Source organism: Pinus tabuliformis, chromosome 1_2 (genome assembly GCF_031772625.1).
Source record: "Pinus tabuliformis cultivar Carrire ecotype Pingquan chromosome 1_2, CPIR1, whole genome shotgun sequence".
Lineage (NCBI taxonomy): Eukaryota > Viridiplantae > Streptophyta > Pinopsida > Pinales > Pinaceae > Pinus > Pinus tabuliformis.
In genome coordinates this window covers 17715722-17739425 of record NC_142298.1, presented here as the reverse complement: position 1 = coordinate 17739425, position 23704 = coordinate 17715722, and the positions used below count along the sequence as shown (strand labels likewise).

Below are 23704 nucleotides of genomic sequence, written 5' to 3'. Positions count from 1 at the left end.
AAGAAATAACATAATCCTTGCAAGAGAAACCTTGTTGTTGAAGAAGGAAATCAACAACATTGAAAGTAAGAAACCCTGGAAGAAAAGTGAGAATCTAGAAAAACATGAAGATAACATGATATTTTCAATGCCAACAAAAGTTATTGATGAATGAGAACTCTAAAAAGAATTGCCAGTTTTGGGTAATTGGTCACCTCCAAACCCTGGTCACATGCAAGCAAAAGCATAACTGAGCAACCTTAGTTTATTGTTGGAATTAAAATCGAAAAAGTAATATAGTGAGCAAACCCTGAATAGAAAACTTATAGCAAGAACTCGAGTTGAGAAGGGCTGATGAACAAATAGGCCAATCCCTCCAAGAGAAACCCTCTTTTGGAAAACCGAGAAGGGAATAAGCCTCTATGTTAAGCCATCAAGAAACTATTCAATAAGAAGAAGTCGTTTGATTACTTTTTGAGCGTGCCCATTACACGCTCTAACTATTAGTTTTCTCTTAAATATTAACTATTAATCCAACAACCTAAAAATCTTCAATCATCTAACATTCCATTCCATCTGATGGCGGAGACTCGTACACAATGAAAACTAAGAGAATTGTTCTTAAAAAGAAACATTTTACAATGTTATTATTATATTATTATTATTTTAAATCTAAAAATTCTATATGGATCGTAGATAAATAAAATTATGCCTCCTTTTTTATTTATTATTATTATTATTATTATTTAAAAATATTGTAAATTTAATTTTTGAATAAGTTTCAATAAGTTGTGGGAATAATTTCAAAAAAAGGGAGAAAAAAGTTTGAATAATGAAATTTTAATAATTTAATTTTAATTTTAATCTTTTGATTATTAATTTCTTTAACTACTACTTTTTATCAAGGATTCATTAATTTACTATATTTTTGTTTTTATGGTAAGTTAGATATGAGGGAGATTGTTTTAATAATTAGTTTTTGTTAATATACTTATGTTAACTAAAAGTGCAAGAGATTCATATTGGTGCAATCAATTCCTTCAATGTGGAATTTATTGGTAGGAAATTTTTGAGTTAGGTAGTTTATGAGTTTTTTTTTGTATTTTTTTTAAATGCCTATGATTTTGAGAAGTTTTTTTCGTTACAAAATGGGAATGAAAATATTTATTTTTTTAATTGACTAAGATATTTAATTTATACAAAATAATTTATATGACCAAATGAACTATGCATATTAGATCTTCATGTCTTTTGTGAAGATTTTATTTTAATTGACTATGATAACTTATACAAAATAACATATTTTCTTATGATAAGTTATACCTAACTCAAATTATTTTAGCAATCTATTTTCTTTTGTGAAGATTTTTTTTTAATTGACTAAGATAGTTTATACAAAATAACTTAATTTCCTATAATAAGTTATACATGATACAAATTGTTATAACAATTCATTTTTATATTTTTTCATAATTGTTAGTTGTCTCTTTTCTTTTTTTACCTTTCTAAATTTAATCATGTAATATTAATTTTAATTCATGGTTATTGATAGCTTAAATACAATTTTTTAAATTATACTTCTTCCAAAGTTACTAGTTTTTTATTGTCATTTTTCCTTTTCTCTTTTCTGATTTTAATGATTTGATATTAATGGTGTTCTTATGTGAAAACTACTTCTTTGTTGCCCTCCTGTCTTTTGTTGGACCGTTCGATTTCATGTTAGAGGATTAGATTCATTTAAACCGTTGATTTGAATTGAAAACCGCTTTGACCAGGTGGCAACGGATCCAACCTTGGTTAGTAAGGCATCAATCTAACGGCCCTCATGACAAAAGTTCGTTATGGACCGAAGCGGTATTCCACAACCGGTCCATTCTGGTGCGCCCCTGTTAGCTTAAATCGGTATGGACCGCGGCTGTATTCCACAACCGTCCCATTCTTGTGCGCCGGTGAGATTTATCGACATAAAATTTTATTAAATATTCACTTTTTAATTTCTGTACCTGTTGTTAGACTATGCCATTTACTTGTCCGCCCAGTGATTTTATTAAATTTGATCAAAAATACAAAGGTGAAAGCATGTGGTTCATTTGTTTTAGGCCTTTTTAAAATTCCTGCGCATTTTCTAAATTCCATTAATACATATATTTTAATGTCAAGAACTCATTTACAAAAACATTCTTTGAATTTTTCATTGATCAAATTTATTGACAAAATTTTTTATTAGATATTTATATATTTTATTTCTGGAAGAGGAGAGTAAGTAATTTATGTATGTAACTCGGTAATTTTATTAGATATTTATATTTTTTTATTTCTGGAAGAAAAGATTAAGTAATTTATATAGGTAACTCCGTTGTCACACCGGTTTCTCTGGACATATGATTATTGTTTTAACAAAACCAATTATCGGCATTGTTATACCAAAATCAGAAAGAGACTTTCACTTTCGAATGTAAATTGGGTTCAGTTATTATATTTGGATTTAAAAATGATGATGAGGCAGAGACTTGACAGTTAATAACAAATCATTTAGATTGACATTTTGAAACATATTTGATTTCCCTTACCGTTGAAGGAGTATGAAGTTTTAATAGTTATTAATATTAAAGCCAGTAACAAAAACAACATGCATTCACTGTTTTGGAGACAATAAAACCTAAATTGTCTTCCAAACACATATTTTGGACATGGTAAAAAGTAAATTATATAAAGTTTAATAATAAGAATGATTTAAATTATTTTCGAAATAAAGTTTAATTATATTAATTTTTTTATAATATTAATAACAATAATAATGACTATGATGATGATGATAATTATGACCATAGGCATGTTTATTTTAGAATAGGTTTTAAAAATTTTTAATTTAATTATTAGTAATTATTAAGTGGGTGGTTGAGTTACATATTTAACCTTTTTTCTCACATTTATATTTGTAACTTGTATTTGATAAAAGATTACATGGGTTATTACTAATAGTGAATTTATCAATGGAAAGTATAACATTAGATTTTGTTTCAAAAATTAACACCAAGTTTAAAACTATGTATTATGTCTTTTATTTAATGGGTTATTACTATTTAATGGGTTATTACTAATAGTGAAATTATCAATGGAAAGTATAACATTAGATTTTCCTTCAATATTATGTCTTTTATTTACACTCGTCATGAGTGTCCAAACATATTGGTAATGGAGTTATGGTGTATAACATGAACTATTTTCCCTTATAGGTAAGGGGTTGTGGTGCACAACATGAGTTGCATTTGGCTTATAAAACAACATGAGTTTCCTAGAAGGGTATAAAACAAAACTAAAGTTGCAAGTACAATGTTGAAATTGCTAAGCATTCTCTCAATTGACATATTGCAACTCAAATCAATAGGATAGGTAAAGAGGAGTTCACTTTACTTTTAACACCATGTTATTTCTCTCACTCAAATTGTCACATATCACGCATGTCTCCATCTATGCGTTTTCTCCACATCCACATTCTAGTCTCCATCTATGCTTTTTCTCCACATACTATTTGGCTCACGGGGTTCTTTTGCAACATCTGGTGCAATTGCTAGTTTTAGTAATTTGATTCTTAATTTCTTTAACAACTATTGTTTTAGATTATACTCAGGGTTACTAGATTCGCATATGTAGATTATTTAATGTAATAACAACCTATATCTATTTAACTCCAGATCTATCAAAAAGATCAAATCTGGTGTAAACATTTCCTCCAATTTTACAATAAAAAGAGAAATTTGCACCTTATATATTTGATCTATTTAACTCCAGATTAAATACAAAGAAAAATTTGTACACTTTTTATTTTACATAAATTAAATTTTTATTTTTATTTTTTTAATTAATTTAATTTTAATCTCTATATTAATAATTATTAAATTATTAATGTTATTTTTTTATTAGTTATATCATTTATATTTTCTATTAATAATTTTTTATTTTTATTTTTTTTATTTAATCCTGGTCTTGCATTTTTCTCATCAACATTTTTAGTTTTATATAATAAAAAATAAGTTGTGCATTTTTCTTATCAACATTTTTAGTTTTATATAATAAAAAATAAGTTGTGTTTACCTTAAACTTAGAACACTTCAACTAGAATACATAGTGTTCCAGACAAAATATTTATCTTTTTAAAATCAATAATTTATAAAAGAAAAAAAGATATCACCTTGGCACATGCTCACACATCATGGATTAACTCAAAAGGTTTTAGTTCCAACTTGATAAAAGGTTATTCCTCTATTTTGAATCCTTCATCACAGTCCAGACTTATACCCTAACCGAGAGAAGTTTGACCCTTCACGATTTCAGGATTTCATTGTTGAATTTCTTGACTATGAATATTGTGTCGAATTGTTGACAAATTCGATTCACATGGTATAAATTCATATGGTGTAAACGATTGATAAATTAAAAAGAAAAATGTATATTGGATAATAATTTTCTTCTTAACTTGCTTTTATTTTATTTTAGAGTGTTTTTTATAAAAGTTAGAATTGAGAAAAATGAAATAAGGAAAATATATTTAAATTAAAGTTAAGAAAAATGAAATAAAGAAAATATTTAAATTAAAGTTGAGAAAAATGAAATAAGGAAAATATATTTAAAGTTGCTGAAAATAGGTTACATTTAAATCTGTGAATTGTAGCGCATATGAGAATACATGTAAATATCAATATTGTGGATTGAAAGAAATAAAAAATTACAATAATTTTCAACTTATAAAGGTAGGTAATGCAAATGCAATGTGGAAAATTTATTTTACCCATTTATGAAATAGAAGAACCATAAATAATGAGACCAGTAGCACTAATGCTATTTAAATCTGTGAATTGTAGTGCATATGAGAATCCATTTAAATACCAATATTGTGGATTGAAAGAAATAAAAAATTAGAATAATTTTCAACTTATAAAGGTAGGTAATGCAAATACAATGTGGAAAATTCTACCCATTTATGAAATAGAAGAACCATAAATAATGAGACCAGTAGCACTAATGTTGTTGTGTTTTAGAGAACTTAAACAATAAACACCGGTACTGCTTTCTTTTTCCTTTACATATATGAGTTTCTATAGACCCAGGATTTGCTAGTAAATCTCTCGTAGATCTCCCAAAGTTCCAACTAAAGAAGAAAATTCCAACCCATGCAATAAAATACAAATATCATATCATAAAATTTCTTGAAATTTTAATGTGATAGTATTTTTAACACTGTTTTTATTTTATAAAATAATCTATATCATATCATAAAATTTTCTGAAATTTTGATGTAATATTATTTTTAACCTTCTTTATTTTATAAAATAATCTATATAATAAAAATCTTTTAGTGCAAGCTATCTAATTCCAATGAGATAGAAAGTTATTCCTCTTATCTTAAAACATTCATTAAAAGTTTGACTCTACGATTTTCCTTGTGAAGTTTCTAACAATTTTCCTCATTTTATTATAAAATAAATAAATATCAACTTGGTCATGTTAAAAAGAAAAAATGACAACTCTGCCGGGACAAAATAATAAACGACATAACTTTCCCCTATATGAAGTAACTCGGCAATGACCAAGGAATGAAAAAAAATAACATTGCCAGGTGACCCAAGACTAAAAAGGTTACGTTGACCATAAAGCAGAAGCAAGTTTCACACATACAAGGTATCCCTTCTTACTCAATTAAATATTTTGAAAAGGTTACCCTGACCATCAAGCAGAAGCGAGTTTTACACCCACAAGGTATCTTAATTAAATACATTGTGGTGGTTGATAGCCACCACCTCTCTCCCCTACATTATAAATTTCGATTATACGCATTTGTAAGGCATAATAGTATTGTATAGGCACCTTAAGGCATTGAGGTCAACATGGGTTTAGTCACAAAACTGTTCCTAGGATTTGTACTCTTCTCTGTATGCATGTGTTCAGCTCAACCGGCCCACGTTTACCATCTCTTACCCAAACACCCATCAGTTGATGATGGAGGAGGTGCTTCCAAGGCCACCTTTGAGAGCCGAGACACCAATAGGATTAGCAGGAGGTTGCAGGGGGATCAAACTGCAATCTTTCGTCTCATGGGGAACGTCGTTCCATCTGGGTAATGTCGAAGACAATCAGAATTTCATTCTCAGTTCTGAATTCATAGTTTGTTTTAGTATATGCAACTGAGTATGGCGGGTTTGCAGGGTGTATTACGTTACTATGTCACTTGGTAATCCTCCAAAGCCATACTACCTGGATGTTGACACTGGTAGTGACCTCACCTGGGTCCAGTGCGATGCCCCGTGCATCAGTTGTTCCGAGGTATGCAACTTAGGCCAGTCTAGGCCTTGCTCATTTCACATGAGTAATTTGAGTAGATTGTAGATGCATTCACACAATGCATAGGTAGCATACTTATCCCACATGCAGACAATGGCCAGTACTTCGTTGAATTCGGGTTTATTCTCTAATTTCATGTTCCCTAATGTTTTTTTAACTAAAGTTATGAGCCTGCTGAGTCCAGGAGTTAACTCTGCGTTTTGGGTTGGTAGTAGATCTATCCCACTTGCAGACAATGACCAGTATTTTGGCGAGTTTCTGTTCCCTTTTTTAATAAGCCAGGTTATGAGCTTTCTGAGTCTCAGTACCTTCCCAACTTTATGTTCCCTGATTTGTTATAAGCCAAGCTTTTAGCCTGCTGAATCTCGGAGTTGACTCTGCATTTTGGGTTAGTAGCCCATGAATTGCTTGCTTGAATCTTATCTCTTCTTATTTAAACATGCTGGATTTCTAGATATTCATGGTATTTGAGATAGAATTCATGGTGTTTGACAGGACCCAATTGATGGATATGAAAGTTGTTTTCTACTTGAATGCATCTCCATCATGGGTTGCATTTGTTGTATGTTCTGTTAGTTCTCTTTCTGCATTTATCTCTTGGAGTCTTAGGCACTTCCTTGATTTACTGCGATGGATGCATTTGACTCTTTGCATTCTCTGCTTTTTGGGTCATCAGTGGGCACTTATTATTTCTTGAATTCATTCTATCTTGGGTTCGGCAGTTTGAGATAACATGAGAGGGTTATGTCTTCTGTGCAGGGATCACACCCCTTGTACAAGCCAAAGGAAAACTCCCTGGTGCCCGGCAAGGATCCTTTATGTGCTGCTGTGCAGGCAGGAAGTGGCCATAATCACAACAACCAACGCTGTGATTATGATATTCATTACGCCGATAATAGCTATACTCGGGGATTCCTTGTTAGAGACAGTGTTCGGGCCTTGCTCGCCAATCGAACATGGGTGACAGCAAATTCTGTTTTTGGGTATGTGTTGCTTCTTTTAGCTGGTTTGTGTCAGGTGGAATTCATTTCTTTCAAACCACTTCTAAAACTGTAAAAATTACTGAATTATGGAATCCGATAACATATATCTTTGATTTTCCAGAAAATGTCATTACATATTTTAATGAGGCTTGATAGACTGTCCTGGTGTTGGGAATGTAGAAAAAGAAAATGGAGAAAGTGTTTTAGCCTTTAGGTGAAGACCTTAGTGGTTGTGATGGGCATAAAAATAAATCGAGGTGATCAGTCATGTTCATAGATGTTTTTTGTGACAGGTGTGGACATAACCAGAAGGGAACATTGGCAGTGAGGCATATCGATGGTGTTTTAGGTCTTGGCAGTGGTATGGCAAGCCTTCCATCTCAATGGGCAAAGCAAGGCCTTATCAAGAATGTGATAGGTCACTGTATTTCACGAGGGGGACGAGATGCGGGATATCTGTTCTTTGGTGATGATTTTGTATCCACCTCAACCATGACTTGGGTTCCCATGATTGGCAAGCCATCCATGTAAGATCAAATTAAAGCCACTTTCTCTGGTCTCTGTCTTTTCAATTTAAATCTCAGCATAATCAAGTAGAATCTTTCTCGACATATTTCCTAAAAATAACCCTCAACACATAAAAATTTCATCAATATACTAGGCACCAGATGTTGGTTCATCACATACCAGAATTCACGTTTAATTCCAGCTTCAAGGAACATAGCATAAATTCACTTCTTAGTCTCACTGAGCTGCTAATATTGAATACTCTGATTCATCAAAGCCTTCTTGTTTTGAATTCATTTGTGCTGATTATTTAGTTGACCCAAAAATTGTGTAAATTGTATGAGCTCCCATTTTCTGTCCTTTCACATGCTTCAGTACAAGAACGATGGAGAGTCTGGATAAGGTTATTCATCTACAGCCTTGATTATATAAAATTATAAACGGGACAAAATCCCTCCAGATCCACACCATGGTCGTTTTAGGCTTCAGAATATTCACAATGTTGTTCTTCATCTTCCTTTTGTGTTCGAATCTACAGACAAAAGGTCTTCAAGAGTTTTCAACTTGCTCAGACACATCTGCAATTAATTCCTGTAATTCTGGTTTCTGTACCCTGAGATACAGCACCAAAACCGTTATCCTTCTTCTTCTCTTTGAAAGTTCGTGTTCTTCCTTTGCATATGCTATTCATCTATTTAAACTAGTTTTGATATTTTTCTCTTTGATGTTTGCCCATCCCTTCCCTAAGTCTCCACAGCAATCTGTCTAGGAAGAGATATTTGAGGCTATCTAACCCTGCCTTGCCTCTGAGTATTTCTTCTTTCTCTGCTGTCATAGGTCTAAGAGTCCGAGTTGCCCCATGACCAGCATTAGCTTCTTATTGAACCCTTGTACAAAAGAGTTTTCCATAGCTGAGCAACAACGAGGATTATTAAATAGGGATAAAATAGTTGCATCGATTTCAAGAGAAGAATAATGCCCATAATAGTACATTGAAGTGATAGTATGAACCCATATCTTCTACTCGGAGTTGCACAATTAGCTTTCCATATAAACCATACACCTTCCTCTACAATTTATCTACAAATGACCTGGTTTGTATCACATTGTATAATCCCCTCTTCACACCTTTCTCTTTGATTTTCCTTAAAGGTTACTTCCATACCCTGCAATAATAATATTTGAAACACTTGTAAATAGATAACATTTCCCGAAATAAACAATGCCAACTTCATTTTTATTACATATTTTATGTGACATATATATTAGCATCTCATTTTCTGTCTAACCATTCTTTAGTGTGGATGTTGTTCATAAATATCATTTACCACAATCTTTTATCTTGGTTTGATAACAACAAATGGAAATTTTCAAAGTGTAGAATTTCCTTGAAATTCTGCCACTGCTATGATGAACAAACTGAAACGGATTTCGATTCACCAAGACACAGAATTTCTAACCTCTAGATAAGCAGCGGAATAGAAACAGAGATAAAACACAGTCACACAATAACACAATATTTTTCTAGGGAAACCCACCTGAGAAAACCCTCTACTTGCTGTAGATTTTATTGATAGAGTGAGAGCAATTAGATCTCTTTACATGGCAATCTGCTGCACTAGAAAAATCACTGTTCTCACTGCTTACAATAGCTTGAAACACCCTGTAACTACCTTGTCTCAGTTCCTCCTTGCTAGCAGCCTGCCTGGTCCTCTTTCCTTGTGCACAGGTCTCCACTGCTGGCCCAAATTCACTGCACGCAAGCCTCCTTTGGCTGGCCCAAATTCTCTGCGCACAGGCCTTCTTTGGCTGGCCCAAATTCTCTGTGCACAGCCTCCTATTCTCTAGCGCTAAGGGCCTCCTATACTTTAGGATGCAGCCCCTAACACCTAGCGCAATCTGGCAGCAAGGAATTCTCTCTATGCTCTGTGTATTGGCTCCTCCAAAGTACGCACCCACAGCAAGAATCTCTCTCACACACAAACTGGTGCACCCTCTCACAAACTCGTGAGCTATTGTCTTGTCTCACAACCTTGAACACAAAACAATTGTTGAATTTTGTGCCTTCGTCCTCCTTTTAACAATTTGATCCATGCTATAATTAGAAAATTATAATTAGACAATTACAAATTTGGAACTGCAGTTGTGATTGACTTCGTTAACTGAGTTCGAACTGAACTCTCTCCAATCATAACTTGGAGTTTATAACTCGTCCTTGCCTCAATCTAAACTGAAGCTCCCAACTCGTCTTATCCAAATTCGAACTGCCACTTGGAGACCCAATTAACTGACCCTCCAACTCCATGCATGATTCTACTAACTCGTTCATCCCCACGAGCTTGTCCATGAGAAAAGGAAGACTGATCATGGTCTTTCTCTGGCTAAGGCACATGCACAGAGAAGACCTTCTTCGCTACACTTTTCAACACAAAGGCTAGATTCTATGTTTCTAGTTGTCACCCAAACCATTTTCAGATCTTAATCAGTTGTTCTCACATACAACTTGGCAGGTTTAATATTCACCAAGGTTCTTCCTTTTCTCTGCGATCTTTCTGATATAAATATCTAAGGTTCCAATTTCCAAATGTCTTGAAACATTCCTTTGCCTCATGCTATCCTAAAAAAGGATATTGAGCTAGATTCCATGTTTCTAGTTGTCACTCAAGTGTCTACGTTAGTTCCAGCTTATGGTCTTAAGCAGTTGTTTTTTCACATGCAACTTAGCAGGTTTACTCTTCATCAAGGTTCTTCTTCTCTGAGACCTTTTTGATATAAATATCTAAGGTTCCAATTTCCAAACATCTTAAAGAGTCATTTGCCTCAGCTATTTTAGAGAAGGATACCAACTATTTTGAGTTAGATTATCAGATAAGACGAGGACCATCTCAGGTTATCACAAATAGGAATAACAATATGAGAAAACTTAAACTTCGTTTCCAAAGGAACTTGAACAATATGATAAAATATTCATCTTTTACTTCTATAAATGTTAAACATATGAGCAACCCTTGTTATTTTCAAGGAAGTTGCAATTTTCTCCTTTCATAGTACCGGCCATTTCCATGACTCATGTAGTTAATATTTTTAGTCTACTGCCTTATACTTGGAAATTGGTAGCTGATGCATAGTGTTGAATACCTAAATGTTTTAGTGCCATGCTGTACACTTAGAATGAATGCATGCATTTTACTTGCTTAGTTGCCATCTGACCATAAATCATTTGCTATAAACTATAACGCATTCAGGTAACCAATATGCTTTCTTTTTGGAGTCCTATATGAGGAATAATCAATAGGCATTGTGCCAAGGCCCAAAACCCTTTCAAAAGATGATAGATTCCCCAATTCTGTATATTATAACTGTTATCCATTCAATTTTACTTGTTAAGTTTATTTTATTCATAGCCCACTCCCATGTTTAACAAGAGGAAACTCTTAGGAAAAATGGTTTCCAACAGAGGCTACTTCTTTCTCCTTTCTACAACTATCTCCATCCATGCTGAGGAAGCCATCACTCCGTTTGAATAACTTCATAGAATGAGTGGCTATAATTTTTGCCTTAACGTCCAATTTAGGTTCAAATTACTAATCAAATGTTGTCAACAGGGTTTCCAGTCCATTCCACATTATATGATCTGTTTGTAGATGTAAAACTATGTCCATTGCAAGATAATTGTTAATCAACTAAGAACCACTTTGTAGGAGCTGTATTCGTTTAGGAACTGCAATTATTATTACCATATACCCTATGGCATATTTATTAACAGAAAGATGAAGTAAAGAGACATCGTTGCAAATGTGTTCCTTTAGGAACATCAACATGAAAACATACAACTCCATTCTGTCTAAGCCTTGGAAAAGTACATCACTAACTTTACTATATTCTGTTCTGTTCTTGAAGCTCAGTCCAGAATTTCCTACAGAGTAACTATATTCTCTGATAAGTATCTTCCCCTCATAAAGCCAGTTTGTTATTTACTTACAGTAGCATCTTGCATTTTAGGCTTGGCCAATAATTCATACGGACACTGAGTTGCATCATAGGCCTCTAGTTAGAAACAACGCCCATGTCTTGACTCTTCTGCTTTAATAATTAACTTGAAATTCCTTTAAAATAAACTTTCTTGATTTAATTTGTTATTTAAAATAATCTATGAACTTCTATCATACTGTTCTCTTGTTTTACAGAAAACACTACGATGTGGGGGCTGCACAGATGATGTTTGGGAAAAAACCCCTTGACAAAGATGGAGATGGAAAAAAACTAGGAAGAATAATATTTGATAGTGGTAGCTCCTACACATACTTCACAAATCAAGCTTATGGTGCTTTCCTCTCAGCTGTAAGTATCACAAATTACCTTTCTCTTGTACTATAAGGACTTTGTCTCATTCTAATAATGCAATGTTAACAGGTTAAAGAAAACCTACCTAGGCAACAGGTGGAGCAAGATTCATCAGACCCATTCCTACCACTCTGTTGGAAAGGGAAAAATAGGTTCAGGTAAATGGCTTTGGTTGAGTTTTGAAATTCAAGTGTGAGTTCAATTTCAACAATTCAATCTCAGGCCTATTTAGAGGAAACATTATAAAAAACTATGGCCAGAGAGTCAAGTGCAAGTTCAGTTTCAAAATTTTAATCTCAGCCTTACTTAGAGTACAAATTATAAAAACTATGGTGGAAGGATACTAGTATGCTGAATGCTTCCTGAGTTTTGTGAAATGTATCAGCTCTGTTGCAGAGGCGGCACAATATTTTAAGTTGTTAACACTCAAATTTGGAAGTGCCAGAGCAAAACATATGGAAATTTCTCCAGAAGGTTATTTGGTTATCAGTGTAAGCATGCATAAGCTTTGACATACTCTATGACAACTATCTTTTACCACCAGATGAGATTGTAACATAACATTCAAGGATCAACATTATGAGTCTGCCAAAGAATATATTGTTGCAGAAGCTATTTATTGATGAAGCTTAATGATTTCTGTGATAAAGAAAAATTACTGATGAATGAGTTTCAATGCACAGAAAAAAGGTAACGTCTGCCTGGGAATCCTCAATGGTATTGCAATGGGTTATGTGGACACAAACGTTCTTGGAGGTAATGAAACAGCATAGTATTTTGCTGCTTTTTGGTTGTATGTTTGTCAGTCTGATTTTTCTGCAAGCATGGCATGAATGACCTTGGGTGGGCTTGTATCTAGAGCAGTTGAGGCACGCTCTTAATCTACATGTTGGTGATGGTATTAAGATAAAGTAACAAAAGTGTGCTGCATTTTGCAGATATATCTTTGCAAGGGCACCTTGTTGTTTATGACAATGAGAAAAACCAGATCGGCTGGGCTCACTCAGATTCAGATTGCCAAAAGCTTCCGAAGTTCTGAACCTTCTTCTTTTACCTATGATTCTTATTCTATAGGATTTAGTGCAGTTTTTATTATTTTTCATATGAATTTGTACATGAAACATATATGGCAAGCTGAGAGCTAGTAACTGACTCTTCCCAAGTACATCATTGATTGCATTTTTTTATTGCCGTAGTCTAACCAGCCAGAGGAATTGCCCGGAAAGTTAGGGAAATTTCAGTTATATTTAGAGAAAATCCGGCAAGGATTTTTGTAAATCCAAGTTATAGTTGTTAAACTTCAAAATTTTAGGTGTTCTAGACGTTTTTGATGGTGCTGAATCCATTTCCACTATCAAAAACACGATTCAAACACTGTCTCTACAAGATTTTTTGAAATTTTTTTGCCCAGATTCCGGCCACTTTTGGCCGTCCGGGCAATTCCTCCGCCTCGTTAGACGACTCCTTTTTTATTTGTCAAATAAGGGAGTAGTGGCATCTACATTTTTATGAACTTGCATTTTGGGAATCTTTCATCATTTATACTTGGTACTAGTAACTACATCACTACTTCCTCTTTTTTGTGCCCTGCTAGTCCCTCTGCTCAAAACGCTGCCAGTAATGCCCATGTTTTGGAGTTGAATACAGAGAAACTTATTCCCTTTCTTATCTTTACCTCCTAAATATACTAAAACGGAAGAGATTGGTGAGGTTGCTTAGATGATGTCATTGTACCCATATTTGATGATGTTTAATATAATCTTTGGTTCCACAAAAACACTCATGACACCAAGAATCATTTAAGTATTAGAGATATTGATTATATTTCCTAGTCGAATTTTTTCTTTCCTTGTGAGACTAACAGATTGTGAACCTCATCAACCACAAAAGAAGTAATCAGAAATGAAAAACCTAACATCTTTGAGTTTCAATCAAAATACATTCTGTAATGTATATTAAAAGAAGGCACAGAAACTTTGTACAATTAATTACTTAATAAAGCACCGAAAAGTACACTTCAAAAACACAAATTGCATTCAACAGCCCATTAATAGTTAATAGTCTTCTCCAATAAAAGGATATAGAAACAAAAAGCAGACTTGAATCACATTTAACAGCCTATGAAGAGCAAATAATCTCCTCCAGAAGAAATATATAGCATTAAAAACCTGGAAAGTTACCCAAGCAACCTAAAAGCTGAAAAAAACAGACAACTCTTAAAATTTCTTAATTTGCTTCAACGGCAGCACTCTTCACTAGCAAGTTTCGGCAAACAAATACCAAATTTAAATAAGTTCGACTTGAGGATTGGGCCATTCTTTTCAAAATGCATATCCTAAACTTGACCAGAAAATGTTTAGAAAACTTTTCCTAGAAAAACAAGGGAAATGTTTCAAGATTTAGACACTCCAATATGAGAAAAATGGGTCCCCTGAATGATTCCTGATGGCAAGGATAGAAACTAGACATTCATTAAATATTCATTTTGTTATTTAGATTAATCACTTAGTCTTCAATTTCTCTTCTAATCAAGTAACATATCTATCAATGAATCTAACTCTTGAAATTGGTTGTTTCTGACAGATCTTCCACATAGAGGCGGGTGTTGCAGTCCTCTGAACCTCTTGCTGAACAATTTGTGGTGTTAGAAGATCCCTCGGTGTTTCACAGAAATACATTAGAAGAAACAATATCATGTGCTCAAGAACTTGGGAAAGCAGTTTGCTCTTCCTCTTCATATTAACTTCCAGCGCTTGGTATATATCAAGGAAACAGTTGTATGATTCCACCATGATAAATAGTTGACTGCATTTAAGCAGAGTTTCATAAAAGGAGAAGAGAGCTGCAGAGAAGCAAATTTGTTTTTGTATTTGATCGCCAGTTCGAAATAGGAGTATTATCTAAAGTTGATTTCCCACATTTTGATAAACGACCACAATCAAGATAAAGCACTCGTAGCCTGTAGGTTCCGAATTGGCTAAAGTAGCATCTGTGCTGAATCACCATTTAACGCTTGGTCTGGTAGTGTTTCATGTCTTCTTACTTGTACCAAATGTTAAATATGACGTGGCCACTGTCTGCAGTTTCATGCATCAAAATGTGGAAGGCGTGCGCAGCTTATAAAACATACTGAATCATAAAAAAAATCAAAATGTGTAAGGCCTGTGCAGCTTATAAGACATACTGAATCATAAAAAAAAATCATCAACTGAAAGGTAACAAGTGAAGAATTCTAGCATATTTATGGTAAATACAGCATGTTCTTCATCAAAGATCGGCCAATGCGTTATGAATTTAAAGAGTCCATTGCCATGGGAGGTGTGACAGTTTACAAATACAAACCAGACAAGCTGTTTGATGCACTTAAAAATATGTTTCACAGAAATGTATTATACCATTTGTAACCATGCTTCATTATCTACACAACAATACAAGTATTATTCTTAATAAGCTTTAAGCAATGCTTTCACTATTAGACAGTTTGTCAAACTGTTTCTCAGAATTCTTTTTAAAATGCGTCAAATATTTCAGTGGTGAACAAAAGAAAGCACATCATGCAATCCGCATCATCAGGCGAAAGCTTGAATGTGAAAGCTTAAATGCAAGAGACAGCATATCCTCTTTGGCACCAGCTCCAAGTGAATCTAATTCCAAGTTAATCTGACGGTTTCTTTGATTTAATGAACCTGAACATCGATAAGCCATTTCTAATTTCGCATGGTGCCAGCGCCCATATAACCTTTAATCTTAAGAGCGAGCCCGCTTTCTGGCCATGTTAGTTGCTATTTCTGTGACAAATTTGTATATGATAGATCCGGAACAACGATTTCATTTGAAGGCCTTACAGCCCTTCAAAATTCATTTCACAGATCATTAGTAAAACAAAGAGTGGCCTTTGTAATAAATGCAAGACTATGGATATGCTTGTCAATATTGCAGTATGCATTTTAGTTTAGCGTTAATAAGTTATAGAAACCGTGGTTGCGATCAATTATTTGATCAATCACAACCCAGAAGAACTCCATAAGCCATTAGGAGGTCAACTACAATTACAGTGAAGACTCTATTTATATGTGGAGCAGAGCTTATCTATGCACAATTTTTTTTTATTTTTTTTTACTATAGGTAGGAATCTTTATTGAATCAATAGCATATATAATTTTCCGGCTTTATAATATTTGGTGCATTTCAATCCCTGTGGTTCCATAATTGAAAGTGATATTATATTATTTGTAACACCATTATCTTTTCTCTCTCTTTTTTTTAACAAGGACGGTTAATGTATTTATTGCCAAAAGTGGAGCAAGCTTCTATTACAATCGATAGTAGCTTTTAAAAACTGAGCAATGAGAATAATCGATAGTAGCTTTTAAAAACTGAGCAATGAGAATGAGCTGATGGTAGTCCCTTCTCCTATGCTTATATTCAAAAGCTCTGTGAGTTTTTTGGCTATTCTTGTTTTTTGACTTACATTTTATCTCTGGGAGAGCAAAGTCTGCGACCTTTTCCTTATGCTTTTCTTTTTGTTGTTCCTTTAGTTTGTCATTCCTTCTGCTATTGTTCGTTCTGCTCGTTGTTTCTTCGGCCTGCTGTTCCTTCAGATGATGTTCCTTCGATCTGTGGTTCCTTTGGCCTGCTATTCCTTCGGCCTGTTGTTCCTTTGGCTTGCTGTTTTTCCGGATGTTGTTCATTCTACTTGTTGTTCCTTCTGATGTTGTTCCTTTTGATTGTTGTTCTTTCTGCTGTTGTTCCTTCTGCTACTGTTGTTGTTCCTTCGGAAGCTGTTCCTTTTTTTGTTGTTCCTTCTGCTTGTTGTTCCTTCTAGTGTTGTTCCTTATGCTACTGTTCATTCTGATTGTTGTTCCTTCTAGGACTATTCCTTCTACCATCTGTTGCTGTACATTCTAGTGTTGTTTCTTCTGCTTGATAGTCCTTGTGCTTGTTGTTCCATCTGCTTGCTGCTTGGCGATCCTGAATGTGACTTTCAAGGTACCAAATACCACTCTCCCTCTGAAAAGTAGATCTACCTTCTGTAGATTGTCTAAGGCAAAGGATGAATCGAGCAGGGTCCTCCATTAAGGCTAAGATTACCTTGAGGCAGTAGGCAGGCTTTATTTGCCAGCGAGTCCGCTTGTTTGTTTAAATCTCGCAGAATATGGTATGAGTTCACTGTGTCGAAGTCTTTCAAAGTGTTTCAAATTCTCTGCAAGGTTTTGTTTAAAGCTGGGTTATTAAAATAATCTTCGAAGTTTAAGAGCTTTATCAGAAGCTCCGAATCTCTGAATATTTGAATTTATTTGTATTCTAACTGCTTCGCAATCTGGCAAGCTTTTAGGAAGTTGTAACTCTCTGCTTGATTGTTCGAACATATGCCTAGGCCCCAACTGAAACTGGTTTTTTCTGATCTGTTTGGGGAGAGAATCAATCCCCCTACACCTGCAGTGCCTGGATTCCCCTTGGACGCTCCATCAAAGAAGATAATGGCTTTTGGGGTCCCCTTCCACCACTTAAGAAAGTTACATGCAGTGAGACACAGGCGCCAAGTAGGATCTTTCATCGGTTTGTTGATTAAATCTTTCATTTCTCCTGACACACAGGGTCCTAGCCACGTAGATACTTCTGCAGATAATAAAAAGGCAAAAGCGGGTTTATCTATTATTTCCAACAATAGAGCTTTTACTTTGGAAGCCACTTCCATTGATTTCGGGATCTTGTTGTTAAAAACACACTCATTTCGAGCCAACCACACTTTCCACCAAAGGCATTTTGGAATTGCTTGCCAAATGTTTTTCCAGCCTGCATTTTTAGATTTTTTTCTCAGGGTTTTGATTTGCCCAGGAGTCGTAGAGAGTAACAACTGAAATCTAGGAGGGGGTGGGTATGCTAAGTCTGTGGAGGACCATCTTCCAAACTTCTTGAGTGAAAACACAGTCAACTAATAAATGGTCAGAGGTTTCAAAAGCATAAGTGCATAGGCAGCATCTAAAGGGCCTGTGGAAGCTTCTTTTATTTAGATTTTCTCCTGTTAGTGCCTTTTTATGCATGAGTAACCAAGTGAAGAAATTCACCTTTGGAAGGCAAAAGGGAGACCAAACAGATTTCCATAGCTTCGGAGTCAGCAAAGATGCGTGTGTGGCTTGTAATGAGGAGAATCCTTGCGCTGTTGTATAAATTCCGGTTCTTCCCCACCCCCATTTATCTTTGGATGTACGACGGACAAGGGCGAGGCCAGAAAGTGCTGCACAGAGTAAGTTTTTTTGTGGTTCCAAAGGGTCAGGAACCCTTGGAAAAGTCCATCCTGCCCAATTCCCTTTGTTGTCCCAAGAACATATGTCTGCAAGCCGGAGAAGTCCTTTGTTCACTAGCTAGATTTTTAAATCGTTACAAGAATTTAGGGTGGCCAATGGGGCATTCCCTTGAATGGTGTCCTCCCAAAGTAATGTTCTCTGCCCATTACCCGGTATTTTGTATAAATGCTGCTATATATGGTCGATGCTTCTTTTGACTAAATTCCATATTGTTGTTCCTGTTGGAGTAGAAGCAGTTGTGAGGTTTCTCAGGGAGCCTCCCTTTAGGTATTTCTTCCAGAGGATCTTGCTGACAGGATGATTTTTATTTGCATACAATTGCCATATGATTTTTCCACCAAGAGCCAGATTTGCTAAGCCTGGATCCCATATCTGTAACCCACCTTGCTGGAGTGGTCTATTCAGGATATCCCATCTTACCAAATGTAACTTGCTCTGATTGCCCTTGCCCCCATTCCATAGGAAGTCCCAAAGGAGTTTGGAGATCTGTTTCGTGATAGACTTTGGAGCTAGCAGAAGGGAAGACTGGAAGATGGGAAGGGCGGAGAGGACTACCTTTATCAAAACCAACTTCCCTGCCTTTGTTAGCCATTGGCCTCCCCAATATGCTATTTTTGCTTTTATCTTGCTAATTACTTCAGTCCATAGGGAGGGCTTGGTCCCAAGGTTAAGGGAAGGCCTAGATATTTGATCTTTTCCCACTTGTCATACCCTGGGAATCCCAATATGCAGGAAATTCAAAGGATAGTTGGGTGATCTACATTCCAGCCATAAACCGCACTTTTTCTTTTATTGATCAAGGCTCCTGTAATTAAACAGAAGTGTTGAAGGATTTCTTTGAAAGCCTTTGCTATCTTAATCGAGGCCCCTCCCAAAAGGAGAGAATCATCCGCAAAGAGGGTGTAATTTATAGGGTCCACCCCTCTTGTTGCCTTGATACCTGGGATAGTGCCTACTTCCATTTCCGCTGTCAACTTTTTGCTTAGGGATTCTGCCAACAAGATATAAAGAAAGGGTGACAAAGGGCATCCTTGGCGGAGCCCTCTAGAAGCTTAGAAGAAGTCAGAAGGTTTGCCATTGACAAGGGGGGCTATCCAAGGTTTGTGTGCAGGCTTTTATCAAATTGACAAAAACAACGCTAAAACCGAAGGAGAGGAGGATTTTATAGAGAAATGAGAGTTTAACTCGGTCAAAAGCATTTGACATATCCAACTTGATGAGCATACCTTTTTCCTTCCGAGAGTGGCTAGAGTGGAGGGCTTCTTGCACTTGGATCACATTGTCTATGAGGTGCCTTCCTTTGACGAACCCGCCCTGCAGAGGGGAGATCAGGTTCCCTAACAGAGGCTTGAGTCTATTGGCTAAGAGTTTGGCAAGGATCTTGTAGGAGGCATTGCAAAGAGAGATTGGTCAGAATCTGTTGAAAGTCTTAGGGTTAACTTCTTTCGAGATAAGGGCAAGGAAGGTGGAGTTGGTGCACCCTCCCACTTTGGATTTCTTTTGGAAGGCTTTTACCATTCTGAGAAGATCGAGTTTTATTACATTCTAGCAAGCTCTGTGGAAATGTATGGTGAAGTTGTCTAACCAAGGTACTTTATCCGACTTCATTAACCAAATGACTTCAACTATCTCTTTTTCAAAAAAAGGCTTCATTAACCCAACGTTTACATCTGCAGTGACAAGAGGGGGATGATTGACAGAAAGTCGGCAACCAGGTCGTCATCGGAAGAACCATCCTCCTAGAACAGATTCTGATAATGGGTTGTGGTTGCCTATTTTATGAGAGACTATCCTTTGATAACTTCCCCCTCCCTGTTGGATATTTCGGAAATGTGATTCCGAGAGAGACGGGCTCTGCATTGTCTGTGAAAGAAAGCTGTGTTTCTGTCTCTAGCTTGGAGCTAGAGGCTGTGAGACTTAAGGCACCAATATTCCTCTTCTTGTCGAAAGGAAAGAAAGGAATTGAACTGGGCGTTCTGTTCGATGAGCAGCTGTGCTTTGGTGATTTCAGATCCTTCCATGCCTAGTTGAATCTCAGCTAGAGCCTGGACTGTCTTTTGTCTATGGCTCGTAGGAGTGGAAAGGGTTTTTTTTTTCCCAGACTTTTAAAGCAGACTTAGTGTGTTTGAGTTTTTGTTCCCACACGAAGCTGGGGGATCCTTCAACTGGTTGCGCCCAAACGTCAGCCACTATGTCCATAAAGCCCTCTCTCGATACCCAAAGAGGGTTGAATCTAAAGGGAATATGGCCCAAGTCCTCCTCTTTCTCTATTAGCAGCAAGATGGGGTTATGATCAGATGTTATTTTGGGCAGGACTTTTGAAGAAATTAAATGCTTCCCTTCCAATAGAGTACTTTGAACTAGAAACCGGTCTAAATGGGCAACAATGTTGGCATTACCAACTGTATTGTTGGTCCAGGTATAATGACCTTTCTTAGGTTTGTGGTCCAGAAGGTCCCATTCGAGAATCAGAGACTCCACCGAGGCATGGAAGGGATCTTTACCCCATACTCCGCCTTTTTTCTCATTTGGGTCTAGAGTGATGTTGAGATCCCCCGCCAGAATGATGTTTTGGGGGGTATAGATTTCTAGGAAGTCTGAGAGAGAATTCCAATAGTCCTTATTTTCCAAAAAATTAACAGGAACATAAAGATTGAAGAGATCTAGAGAAATCTTACTTGGGAGGTGAAGAAGATCTGTATATATCCATTGTTGGGTTGCAAAAGAGCTTTTAAGCTGGAACTTATCCTCCGACCATAGGGTTGCAAGGCCCCCTGAAGTACCTTTGGCACTAACCGCTTTTCCTGAGTTCTTTTTCCATTTGGTTTGACTTAAAGATAGAAGAGCATCTTCTTCTATCTTTGTCTCTTGGCGCAGGAGAATGTTTGAGATTCCCATTCTTAATAAGTCTTACTGCTTCAGCTTTCAGTGGGTTTCCCAGACCCCTGCAATTCTAAGAGACAATCTGCATTATTTACTAGAGGGGGGCGGTGCAAACCCACCCTTTGGGGGTCTAGTCCTTGTGTTCCTGCCTAGTGACATTTCGATTGTGGACTGACTACCCTGCATCTTTAGTCGCTCCGCCTCTTCTTCTCTGATCTCCTTGCGAGACTTCCTTCTTGCCTTTTTGTTGGATTGCTCGAGGGGTTCATCTTCGGAAGAACCAGGGCTATCTAACAGCTTTTTCTTTTTGGTCATTTCTACATAAGAGGGTGGGGAAGTGGCACCTATTGGAGGGCCTTGATTTTCCTGTTGGATTGCATCTATACAAGGGGTTTCTGAAATGGCTTCTACAATTTGTTCCTGAGATCTTGAGTTTATTTCTGCGTCTTCTGTCTGTTCCATATTCTGTTGCACCTCTCCCTCTTCAAGTTCTGGTTGGTCTTTTGGAGGGTTTAGAGCAGCAAAAGGATTTGTTGAGATGGTGGCCTTTGCTATGGCTTGATCTTCGGTTAAACTCTTCCCAACAGAGGGTCCTCCGATCTCTAGATTCCCTCCTTTCCTTTTCACTCTAATGGTTTGTTTAGATGTGGTGGTTTTTCTAGCTTGTGTTCACTGTTCACCCTTTTCTTTTTCAAATTCTTCCTCGATTTTCTTCTTGCAGTTTCGTGCGAAATGACCATAACCATGAAAATGTCGGCACTTGAAGGGGAGCTGTTCATAATCTAGTTCCTGGATGTGAGACCAGCCAGCTATGGTCAAATTGATCGCCTCAGGCAATCCTATCTCCAAATCAACTTCAACACCTATTCTGACACACGAATATTGTTCTTTCCTTTCAGCCCTATCTATGTATTTTCCTAATTTGTTCCTGATTGTTTCCATATATTCCAGGTTCCAGCAATGAAGAGGAAGATGAGGTAACCTTACCCAGACAGGGACGGTTGAAGGAGTGTCCAGAGAAAGATCAAATTTCGGCATCCATTTATTTAGATAGAGCCCTTGGGGGCCCATGAAATATGGATTGTTTCGGAAAATGAGATCTCGATCTTCTGTTAATTCGAAAATAAAAACATAATAACCTCTGCCTACCATGTGCCTTTGTATTCCTTCAGAGACAAGGGGCCTCTAGTTTCGCTGGACCTATCCATCAATAGCTTTGGGAGAGGACTAGAGACCCATGAATTGTCTAATGAGCCCTTGTTCAACCAGGTTCAACGCAATCCAGCACGGGTGTTCTGTAGGCAGCTCTACCGAAGGGATGGATTTGGCTTTCTTAACAAATTTCTGCTGGTTCGAGTTTGCTTTCCTCTTGCCACAGGAGGCTACCAATCTCTTGAAGGCGACAATCTCAGGAGGGGGGGAAGGGGGGGGCCCCTCCGATATCCATACTGGTTGGACTCAAGATTTTGATGAGGAGGCTCACCGCGCAGAGCTATCTCCACACACTGGATGGTCTCAGCAGCGGGAGGCTGCTGAGGGAGCTTAGCAAGAGCGACAGCGGCTATGGGCGTGCTCCAGAGCCGAACCCTAATCTCCTAACTAACACCATTATCTTTTTTTAACAAGAGAGTAAAATTTCTATTAAATTTGTGCCCGTCACCACCTATACACAATAAAATTTACAATAAGAGCGTTATCTTGTAAGTACATAGAGCTAAATAGTGTTGATGTCATGCTTATGAAATTATAAGCTATGTCAGATTTCAAATTGTTTTTAAGTTATATATACGATAAAAATTTTCCCCAAGAAAAAATCCTAATTTTCATTACAAAGATTGAATAATTTTCATTAAAAAGATTGAAAATTATATTTTGTAGATGTACCAGAGTGCATTAAAAAATACGTTATTTTGAAGAATACAACCATCCATTAAAAAATTATACAAAAATAGGCTTAAGAAGCCTTATCCAAGTCATTGTTAGTTTTCTTCAACAAAAATACATATAAACATAATCATAACATAAAGAGCCTCCTTTCATTTAGGAGATAAGATCTCATATAAACGTAAAGTGCCATAAAGAGCTAAGTGAAGAGATATGTGGGCCTCAATCCTGTGTATCACCACTATTCCATGATCTTCCATATGCCTAGAGGTTGTTGTGCATCCGTTTTGGAAAGGTCATCAACAATGGAGTTCCTCTCCCTGTAAATATGACAACATGAAATTATATAATTTATAATTATCAAGGAATTTCCAAAGATTGATAGTTGTCTGCGAACTTCTCAATAGCAAATAATAACAGAAGCTTTAGATTGAGTAGTTCAACGTGATTATTGAAGCCCCTACCTAGTTTTCTTTG

The 23704-nt window shown here is 36.2% G+C and overlaps 1 protein-coding gene across 1 annotated transcript; it reads left to right on the top strand.

Moving 5' to 3' along the window:
- The first annotated feature begins 5798 nt into the window (after window positions 1-5798).
- On the top strand, window positions 5799-15320 carry LOC149204095 (aspartyl protease APCB1-like). The gene is made up of 10 exons (XM_089393197.1): window positions 5799-6094; window positions 6183-6300; window positions 7078-7301; window positions 7595-7828; window positions 11996-12149; window positions 12222-12310; window positions 12538-12643; window positions 12836-12908; window positions 13091-13184; window positions 14736-15320. Exons 1-10 carry the CDS (start codon window positions 5865-5867, stop codon window positions 14746-14748), a joined length of 1335 nt encoding a protein of 444 aa, XP_089249323.1. The 5' UTR covers window positions 5799-5864; the 3' UTR covers window positions 14749-15320.
- The last annotated feature ends 8384 nt before the right edge of the window (window positions 15321-23704 follow it).

Bases quoted from the DNA above. Each gene is read 5' to 3' on its own strand.
- LOC149204095 (XM_089393197.1), top strand. From the start codon at position 5,865: ATGGGTTTAGTCACAAAACTGTTCCTAGGATTTGTACTCTTCTCTGTA. The intron at 7,829-11,995 runs GTAAGATCAAAT...CTTGTTTTACAG, and splicing joins ATGATTGGCAAGCCATCCAT to AAAACACTACGATGTGGGGG. The intron at 12,150-12,221 runs GTAAGTATCACA...CAATGTTAACAG, and splicing joins ATGGTGCTTTCCTCTCAGCT to GTTAAAGAAAACCTACCTAG.